This window comes from Dama dama, chromosome X, assembly GCF_033118175.1.
Source record: "Dama dama isolate Ldn47 chromosome X, ASM3311817v1, whole genome shotgun sequence".
Lineage (NCBI taxonomy): Eukaryota > Metazoa > Chordata > Mammalia > Artiodactyla > Cervidae > Dama > Dama dama.
The window spans coordinates 37,718,005-37,728,204 of NC_083714.1; the positions used below are offsets into that span (position 1 = coordinate 37,718,005).

A 10,200-nucleotide genomic window follows, 5' to 3' on the forward strand; every position below is an offset into this window, starting at 1 on the left:
GATATCAGATCCTCAGGACTAACAAAAATCCTTTTGTAAAATGAGTGCTTCATGGTATTGAACTCCCCCTTCACCAAAATCTTATATATTGACTTTCCCCCACTGCCGCTTTGGAGCAGTCTCTCAGAGCTGTCTGAGATGCTGCCTCCTGGGCTGCAGTCCTCATGCTGCCCCAAATAAAACTTAACTCAACAACTTTCAAGCTGTACATCTTGTTTTAGCCAACAGTTCATTAACAGGTAGGACAGTGAGGGATCTTTAATTCATTCTCACTTACTCACCACTTGGGCAAGAGCATTCTCTACTGGATCCCCAGAAGTGTTCTCATATTCTATAACTGGGCTTGTGTGGGCCCTTATCTTTCATCTTCCAGAAATCCCTGTCTCTGTCAGCCTCCCACCTTTGTCTCCAAAGCTGTCAAGCACTGTGCAGGATCTGAGATTTTATCCTACTTACATATGAACAAGTTAACCTGCTGTATATACATGTTTCATGGATGCTGAAAGAAGACACAAGGCTATAGAATCAGACAAAGCACTTTATTACGCACTGAAAAAGTAGAAGCAGAGTGTTCCTGTGATGCTTGTGCCAGCGTCATGCACCCAAGTCCCATGGGGGGATGCAAAGGGTCCATCATGGTTGCCTGCACACACAGTGGACTCTGTTCCAAGAGGAAATGCTGAGTTTGGCAGATTCACTGCTTTCTTTTTTAAATGTTTTATTCATTCATTTGGCTGAGTCAGTTCTTAGTTGTGGCATGCGGGATCTTCATTACACCATGTGGAATGTTTTGTTGTGGCACATGGACTCTCTAGTTGTGGTGCACAGGCTCCGGAGTTACGGGGCACAGGCTCAGTGTCTCCATGGCATGTGGGATCTTAGTTCCCTGACCAGGGATTGAAAGCATTTCCCCTGCAGTGGAAGGCTGATTCTTAACCACTGAACCACCAGGGAAGTCCCTTGTTTCTTTCACAATAAGCAGGAGCAAGCCTGTTCCTTATTGGGGTGAGTCAGCACATCCTTCACGGTGAAAGATGGCCAGGGGAAAGCATGGTTAGGGCCTCACCCAGCAAAGAACGTGCAGGGACATACACGGCCCACGGTGAATTGTCTCTCACAACAGATACAGACCAAGAGAAAATATTGCAAATCACATATCTGGCAAAGGACTCACTGAAAATATTATAAAGAACTCTCAATACAACAGTAGAACAATGCAATTTACATGTGAGCAAAAGACTCAAACAGATACTTCACAAAGAGGAATATACGATGGAGAATAAGCACATGAAAAGATGTTCAACATCTTTCCTTTAGAGGTTCAACAATTCCCATGCAAAGTCAGCCCTCTATGAGATACCTCTACGGAGAAGATGGTCATCATCTCATTGTAGCCTCACATAGCAGAGAGCAGCGAGGGAAAGCCAGCTCTCTCCTATCTCTTCTTATAAGGGCACTAATCCCATACAAAGGGCTCCCCTCTCATGACTTAATTACCCTCCAAAGGCCCCACCTCTTAATACCAGACAGTGGGGATTAGGGATTCAGTATGTACATTTTGGGGAGACACACAGAAAAAAGTCCACAGCAGGACCTGTTATAATGGCTGAAATTAAAAATACGGACACTACCAAATGCTGGTGAGAACAACCAGAACTCTCACATATTGCTGGGGGAATGCAAAATGATACAGCCACTCAGGAAAACAGTTTGGTGGTTGCTTATAGAGTTAACCATACACTTACCACATGGCTTCCCAGCTGGCGCTGGTGGTAAAGAACCACTAGCAATGCTAGCAATGTCTCAATGCAGGAGACATAAGAGGCCCAGGTTCAATCCCTGGGTTGGAAGATGGTCTGGGGATGATTCAAGCGCATCTCATATATTGTGCACTGTATTCCTAATTTAATGCCACCGTTGATCTCAAAGGAGTGAAGAGGTACTGGTCTGGGGCCCGGAGGCTGGGGACCCTTAGTGAGATATCCAAATAGAAAAAAAAAGTGAATGTTGATCCCTGTCTTACCTTACACAAAAATTATTTCCCAGATGAACTGCTGATCTAAATGTGAAACGTCAAACAGTAGAACTTTCAGGAGAACATCTTCATAATAATGGTCATGGAAAACCTATGCAAAGGTAAGGAACAGAATACATGGAAAGACGAAAGAAAAACAATACAAATGGAAAAGTCTTCACCTTACTTGAAATCAAAGAAATGAAAATGAAGTGAATTGTTAGGTATCCTTCTTGTTTGTCAGATACAATGGTTATAAAGTAATACTTTACTGTTAGCGAGGGTGTAATGATATGCGCTGCCTTATACTTTATTAACAGAAGTGGAAATTTATATAACTTCCAAAAATCAATCTGAGAAAATTCATCAAGAGTCTGGAGAATGTTCATGGCTTTGATACAATTCCAATTCTAGAATTCTCACCTAAAGCATGAGCACAAAAGCAGATAAGCATATATAAGGCAATGTTTACAATAGCATCCCTTAAAATAGCAAGGGCTTCCCCAGTGGCTCAGAGGTTAAAGCTGTCTGCTTCCAATGCGGGAGACCCGGGTTCGACCCCTGGGTCGGAAGATCCCCTGGAGAAGGAAATGGCAACCCACTCCAGTATTCTTGCCTGGAGAATCCCATGGACAGAGGAGCCTGGCAGTCTACTGTCCACAGGGTTGCAAATAGTTGGACACGACTGAAGCAGCTTAGCATGCATGCACCACATGACTCATCAATCCCACTTCTAGGTATTTACCCAAGTGAACTGAAAACGTGTGTTCCCACCAAAACTTGCACACACATATGGCAGCTCAATTCATCATTGCCAGAAACTAGAAACAACTCAAATATCATTCAACCAGTGAAAGGATAAGCAAACACTGGCACTTTCATACACTGAGATGCAGCAATAAAAAGGAATGAATTCTTGATATACTGAACAAGTTGCATGAACTGCAAAGCTGTGCTGAGTGAAAGAAGCTAGTCACTACAGCTGCATACTATATGATTCCACTTATATGACTTTCTTGAAAAGACAGAACTAGACTTATGGAGAGATCAGTGGGTGCCAGAGTATATTGCTGGGGGAGGGTATCAATATAAAGCAATTGTAGAAGGAAGTTCTTTGGGGAGTGATACAGCTACTGTATAAAAATCTATTAAAACCCATAGAACTGTATGCCCTCCTCCCTCGCTAAACTCCCTGCTTTTCCTAGCTTCCCTTGCTGCTAAGCTTTAGACACATATCTTAGGTTCTGCCAATCTGATGCCAGTGATTTCTAAGTTCTCCCTTGCCTATCCACCAGAGTTGGTCTAAGAAGCCGAACCTAGAGTCTGTTCCACTATCTTTCCCACAGATTATAACCTAATATATCTCTAATACGTATTTGCTAATTGAAACTAGTTGAGTTGATTCTGTTGTGTAAAAGCAAGAATGATTATTAACGTATTTATGTATGACTGATTGTACTGTGCAATTCCAGCCCATGGTCTGCTTCTTGAACATACCATTTAACCGTGATAATCAGTGATTAAACATGGGAAGCCAGCCTCTTCAGAGAGGATCATTTGGACGTCCTTTTAAAATGGCTAAAGGAGGAGCTGTGAATGCTTGCATGCCAAGTACTCCATAACAATTCCTTAGCACCTGGAATGGTGAAATATTGATTCTAGGTAGATTGGTCAGTTGACTGCAAAGAAGGTTCCAACAATTCCTTCCATTGCTAGACGTGCAGCCCTTGGCACTGGGACTATGCCAGTCGTTCCATCAAGAAGTAGAGTCTTTTTCTCTAGGCTCTTGAGTCTGAGCTGGTCTGTGACTTGGCCTTGACCTACAGAATGTGGTGCTGCTGGTGGTGTGGATACTGCAGGAGTTCTGAGCCTAGTCAAGGAGGCTCTTGGAACCTTGAAACCTCCATATCTGGAAGCCTGGAAGCTTAAATCTCCTGGAGAACTCTGAAATATATAGACACCTGAGCCACTCTGCAAGCAGAGCTCCTGAGCACGAGTTCAGGAGGGCATGTCTACCCCACCCACAACTCCATCCCCACCCCAAAAGCTAACCTGGAAAATACTGACATGTTATCTGCATGTGACACAAAAGACCGATAGCCCTTGATCCTATCCTCTCCAAGGCTGGCAGTGGGGACAGCAACTGGGAGTTTTCCAGGAGGGTAGAGCAAAGTCCCTGAGTGCTATATGGGCATATATTAATGTAAACCATCCACAAGCTGTCCTCAGGACAGCAGGGCACAGAGGAAGGAGCATCTGGGCTCTCTCCAATACACATTTTGCAGGCTGTCCACTGTTTTCTAAATTCTTGCTCCCTGTCAAAGCTGTCTTGCCGGTTCACTCTCACCAGAACAGAACTTTGTTTTGTGTGCATGAGTAGACAGAACTGAGAGGAAAGAGAGAGGGTCCACCCTGCGGGTGGCTCAGGCCTTGCTCTCCCATCCCACATGAGGCAGTTCCATGCATCTTGGCCTATGAGATCCCCTCTGCTCTGTCGTGTGGGCTTGTGATTGGCGTCACATACCACTGAAGCCTTGTGGTCTGCTGATAAAGGTGCTCTCCTCGACCAAACTCTAGCTAGTCTCTTCTGAGCCCTCTTCTCACTTAAGCCTCGAACTTGGTCAATAAAGATGTGAACAAATACTAAAATAGTTGGTAACAGCTCAGGGTCTCCTCCCAAGGATGACCTTAGTCCCCTTCAACATGCCTGTGTTAGAAAACTCAAGGCTGGAAAATAATTTACTGTTACTTCCAGGCAACAGCAGAACATAGGGTCCCTTTCTCCCAGGTTCTGTGGAAGGGGAGGACCTACATATTGGCAGGCACCAGTTAATAAACCCAGATGGGTTTCACACTGACTCCCTTCAAACAACTTTCCACTTTTTGTAATTTTTCACTTTCCTGACTCTACTGAACCTTCACTTACACCCTTCCTTGTTCCGTCATTTTCCCTGTAAAAACACCCAGTCACTTCTCTACAAATCAAAGCTCACGCTGGAATATTCTCTGTGTTGCAATATTATGTTACTAATTAAAATCTGTCCTGACCACTTTAGTGTCTGGCTTTGTTTATCTTTGACACTACCACCAACGGCAACATTTATCCAAATCTTCTAGATGCTACTGTGTTAATCAGATGGCAAGTCCAAATGGAAAAAGAGTGAGGAAAAATGACTGCACTTGCTGCGTTTTGGGGATGAAATGTTCGCCTTGTTTTGCGTCTCACCCAACACAAGTATTTCTTTTGATGTCGCCTTGAAGTTATTTTGCAGCAAGTAAAGAAAAAAAAATTATAGGTGTGAAAATAGATGTTGTCCACCAATACTTTTACAGACCAAATGCCAGTCTAAGATGACAGAACTGATCCTAAATATGATGAACTGCTGAAGACATTAGAAGGTTAAGTTAACCCTCCGGAACTCACCTTGTGTCCTGGCTACTCAGGAATTCAGGGAAAGAGCAGTGAGAAGAAAGGCAGTAAGGGAAGAATTCTGGAGGACGAAGGCTTCCTCATTTCACGTTTTCTAAAAGAAGACTGCGCACTATCATTAGAGATTTTCACTCTTGAAGCCTCGACTCTGTGACTCCGCTTAAGGATGGTGGAAGGGTCCGGGGCTTCTGCTCAGGGACACGGGCTGGTTGCTTCTGCAAGGTCCTTATCACAAGCAGCAGTTTATCCTGGTGTACCCCCCACGGCGCACGCGCCCCCACGCGCACGCGCGACGGCGCGCTAACCTTGCAGTGGAGCGGAGAGAACGTCCCTTAACAGGGTCTGCTGCATTAGTATCTGCTTTCCTGGTGAAATAGGGAACAGGCAGGCCACCTCTTAGTGCAAGGCCAGGTGAGCATTTCAGTTGCCAGCCCAGACAGAATGGCGGGGCTTTGAATTTGTCCTTTTCAAAATGTAGGATATGGGGTGATTAGGGGAGCAAGGAAAGGGAGGGGGGTTTTTGGTTTGTTTTTTTCATGCAGATGGCCTTTTCTTCCTCAGGGGGATAGACAGAGCTTATGGTAGACAGATTACCTTATTGGTAAATCCAGACATGTTGATTAAGATCACGTTTCTGGGAGAAATTGAAACAAAAGTTGGATCATGTATTAAATCTAGTTTTGGGTTCACGACCTTTTGGGCTTCCCTCATAGCTCGATTGGTAAAGAACCTGCCTGCGATGCAGGAGACACAAGAGATGTGGGTTCGATACCTGGGTTGGGAAGACCCCCTGGAGTAGGAAATGGCAACCCACTCCAGTACTGTTGCCTAGGAAATCCCAGGGACAGAGAAGTCTGTCTGGCTGGCTACCATGCACGGGGTAGTGAAGAGTCAGCCACGACTGAGCAGCTGAGCACAGCTCATCTCCTTAGAACCGGAGACTGGGGAGAGTGGCATGGTATCTGTCTTACCCCCTTCTGGGTTCTCGTGTGTACCAGGTATGACAGTGAATCAGTGCTCAGTAAATGTGTCTTTTACACTTGATTGACAAGGCACAGTTTAAAACACCTGTGAAGAAATACGTTGCCCGTCAAACTGGTAAAGACTTCAAAAGATAGGACCAGTGTTGCCAATGACAAGATCACAGCAGCATTCTCTCACACTTCCAGAGAGAGCAGTCTTTCTGGAAAGCAACTTGGCAATAGGTGTCCAAACCTAAAAGGATTGGTTGGCTTGCCCTTGAGCTAGCAATACCTCTTCTGGTCATTGATCCCCTAAACTAAAGGGCTTATCAGTGGTATTGAAGGGAGAGCAGAGCTTGCCACACCAGAATATGCCTGTTTGGCATATTGATCATTAGGGGCTGGTTATTTCTGAGATGTTACAGACAGAGGAGAAGCTCTGAAAACCAAGTAGAAGTTACTCTTTGATAAGATACCTTTACACTTCTAAGGGAAACCTCCATTTGTAAGGGTGTCTCCTGCTCTAAAAAAGGGGGGGGGGGGTGGGGGATGGATGACTTTATCTCCTGAAACTCTTTATCAGTGGAGAAAGACTTAAGTTTGCATTGCAACTTCACCCTCATTTACTATTTCTTTCTTGGTTCCCTCCCCTAACCGCCCCCCACCCCCAACACCTGCTTTTGTCTTTAGCTGGAGATGGTACTTAATGTGGTAGTTTGGGCCATTTGGGTGAGTTCCTCAGGTTTCCTAGGTCTCTGCAGTGTATACAGGAGGTATCTATGGTTTTAAACTTGTTGTTCTCCTGTGTATTTGTCTTTTATTATGGAGGGGAGGGGGGAATTCAGTCAAGAATCTAGAAGGGCAGAGGGAACTTTCTTTTTCCTCTCTACTGTATGCATAGAAATTGAACCTCTGTGAAGTATACTGTCCATGTGTTTTGCAATAATTAAATATTAGAAAGTAATGCCATAGAAGAATAAATAACACCTTGGAAAGATCTTTACAAGATGTTATTTCAACGTAGAAGCCAGAGAGTGTGTGGATAAATGTTACATTGACATTTTATTTATGTTTAAGTAGATGGGAAAAATAATGTAAGCAAAATGCCGTTAAGCTCTGAATGGTTATCTGACATACAAGGTGTCAGATGGTTTTTATTTTCTACTATTGGTCTCTCTATATTTTCCAAATGTCCCCCACTTTTATAATGAGGCAATTAGAATTAAATAGAGCATTGTTGCCCCCTGGTGGTTTCTTCAGTAATGGTCCTTAGTCTGAGGAAGGAATATTGTAGCCACTCAGACAGAAGAGCAGCTACCACTGCAGGCTTTATTCCCAAGGCAGAACTTTAAAAATTCCCAAATCTTTTGCTAGGACAAGTGGTTGTGTCCTAGAGGAGCCGTGCTGTGAAACTCACAACAGAGTTGCATATTGTCCTCATACTGACCATGTGGGGACTAGATGCTCTCAGCTGCCATGAGACAGACACAGCAGGAGCAGGGAGAGAGAACTAGGTTCTGGGATCAGCGGGGCACTGGAAGCAGGGCCTTTGCCATCAGAAGGCTAAAGAGGGCAGGCCATTGGAGTTGGGGTGGCGGCCTTGGGGTTGGAGGGGTGGGGACCCATGAAAGTGGGAGTCCAGGGCAGAATGGATTTGGTGACTGTCTGTGGGGGATCAAAAAGAGGGTGGGCACGAAGAGCACTCGGGGTGAGTGAGGGGTGGTAGTGTGGCCTGCAGGGGGACCAAAGGGAGCAGAATACGGGCAAGGTTAAGAGATCTGGGCTGGGCCTGTGACCCCTGAATCTAGCCAGACAGCCTCTTGTGGCCCACGACCTTCCTTGTCATGATGTCAGGGCACCCTCCCTGCCTTTCCTAGGGGTTCAGCTTTTACTAGGATCCCCAGAGGGAGAGGAAAAATTCCAAAAACAATGATTTTCAAACTTTCTGTGAGTCATGATTTCAGGGATCCCTTTCAACCCAACTCCTACTACACAGTTTTATGTGAAGGGCCTGGAACACCCCATAGCATTGATATACCGTTCCACACACTGCTTCTATTATTTGCTGTTTTGCCATGACTGGAACCATGAGGAGTTTTTATTTTGTTTGGCTGAATGTGATTCTGACTGACCCGTTTCTCTCCAACCTCCGGTCCCATGGATGTGTGTCTGTTTTTGCTTTTAGGCTCACTGCTGCTCACATCTGCCTGTTGGAGAACTTCTGTGGTCACTGCAGCTCACCTGATGGAAGGCTTTTGTCACCGAAGTAGGGAGGGCATCTGGTTTGGCACCTCCAGGAAGCCACCCTGATTGCAGGATTTCCAGGCTTCTCCTACGTGTAAATCATCAATAAACACGACATGACAATTAAGAAGGAAAAAACACTCTTGAGTGAGAGAGAGCAGAAACAAATGGCAAAACCAAATCTCCAAAGCCCTCAGATACTGGAAATGTCTGCTTTCGTTTGAATAAGAAATGTATTCTTCCACTCATTTTGTAGACCTAGAAAGTAAAATTGATCTCTTCGGTATGTATTTTTTGACTTGGATTTTAGAAAACACTGATTTATTTCTTTGCCTGCACTGGGTCTTAGTTATAGCACAGAGGATCTTTGACCTTTTTTGTGGCATCTGGGTCTTTGTTATGGCATGTGGGATCTAGTTCCCTCGCCAGGAATGGAACCTGAGCCCCTGCGTTGTGAGCTCGGAGTCTTGGCCCCTGGAGCACCAGGGACGTCCTTCTTCGGTATATTTAAAGAAACTAGAAGAACTGGAAACACAAACAAGGAATAGAGGGCTACCCCAAATGACCAGGTTTCTTCTTTCTCTCCTCTCGCTGACCAATTCAGTCCAAAAGCTATTAGCGGGGGCCAAGCAATGTAGGTGTTTGTGTTGGAGGAGCTTTTGTGATCCTATATTATGTGGTGTCAGCTGAGGCCAGGGTGAGAAGAGCATCCACGTGGGGGATAGTGTCAGGGGCCTGATGTGGGCTGTTAAGGGTCCAGGTGAGTCCAGGAGAGCAATTCCAGGGGCAGGGGGTGCTTAGTAGCAGTTGACCCAGCTTTTTAGAACCTGAGAGGATGTTGAGGATATTCATACAGGGAGGTCTGGCATGATGTTTCAGGATCTGATGACAGTAAGGAGGACAGCTACATGGGATGGCAAGTAACTTGTAGGTTTATTTGTGTCCTACAAAAATTCAGATGTCAAAGTCTGCTGTAGGCTTAGGGATTGTGTCTCCCCAAAGTTCATATGTGCAATCCTAACCCCACAGTGTCGTGGTCTGTGGAAGTAGGGTCTTTGGGAGGTGATTAGGTCATGAGGATGGAGCCTTCATCAATGAGATGAGTGCCCTTAATTCTAAAAGAGACCCCAGAGAGCTCCCTTCCCCCTACTGCCATGTGGGAAAGATGGCCATCTATGAACTAGAAAGGGGGTCCTCATAAGACATTGACTCTGCCCCTGCCTTGATCCTGGACTTCCCAGCTTCCAAAATGGAGAAATCAACTTCTGCTGTTTATAAGCTACCCAGTCTATGGAATCCTGTTATAGCAGCTGGACTGGATGGTACCGATGAAATTCTAATTCCTGGTACCTCAGAATGTGAACATAGTTGGAGATAAAGTCTTCACAGAGGTAATCAAGTTAGGATGAGATGATGAAGAGTGGGCCCTAATCCAGTATGACTGGTGTCTTAATGAAAACGGTAAATTTGGACATATAGAGATACATACAGAGGGAGAAGATGGCCAAGGAGAGAGCCAAGGAACACATTCTCCCTCCCAACTTGTCGAA

At 45.1% G+C, this 10,200-nt stretch overlaps 1 protein-coding gene across 1 annotated transcript in view; it reads left to right on the top strand.

Annotated features, from left to right (window-relative positions):
- Positions 1-8,904, top strand: part of LOC133053053 (heparan-sulfate 6-O-sulfotransferase 2) — a 210,144-nt gene extending 201,240 nt beyond the window's left edge. Inside the window, exon 3 of the mRNA XM_061137843.1 lies at positions 8,592-8,904. Within this exon, the coding sequence (XP_060993826.1) occupies positions 8,592-8,676 (85 nt within the window). The 3' untranslated portion in view covers positions 8,677-8,904. The remainder of the gene's footprint in view (positions 1-8,591) is intronic.
- Positions 8,905-10,200: the final 1,296 nt, after the last annotated feature.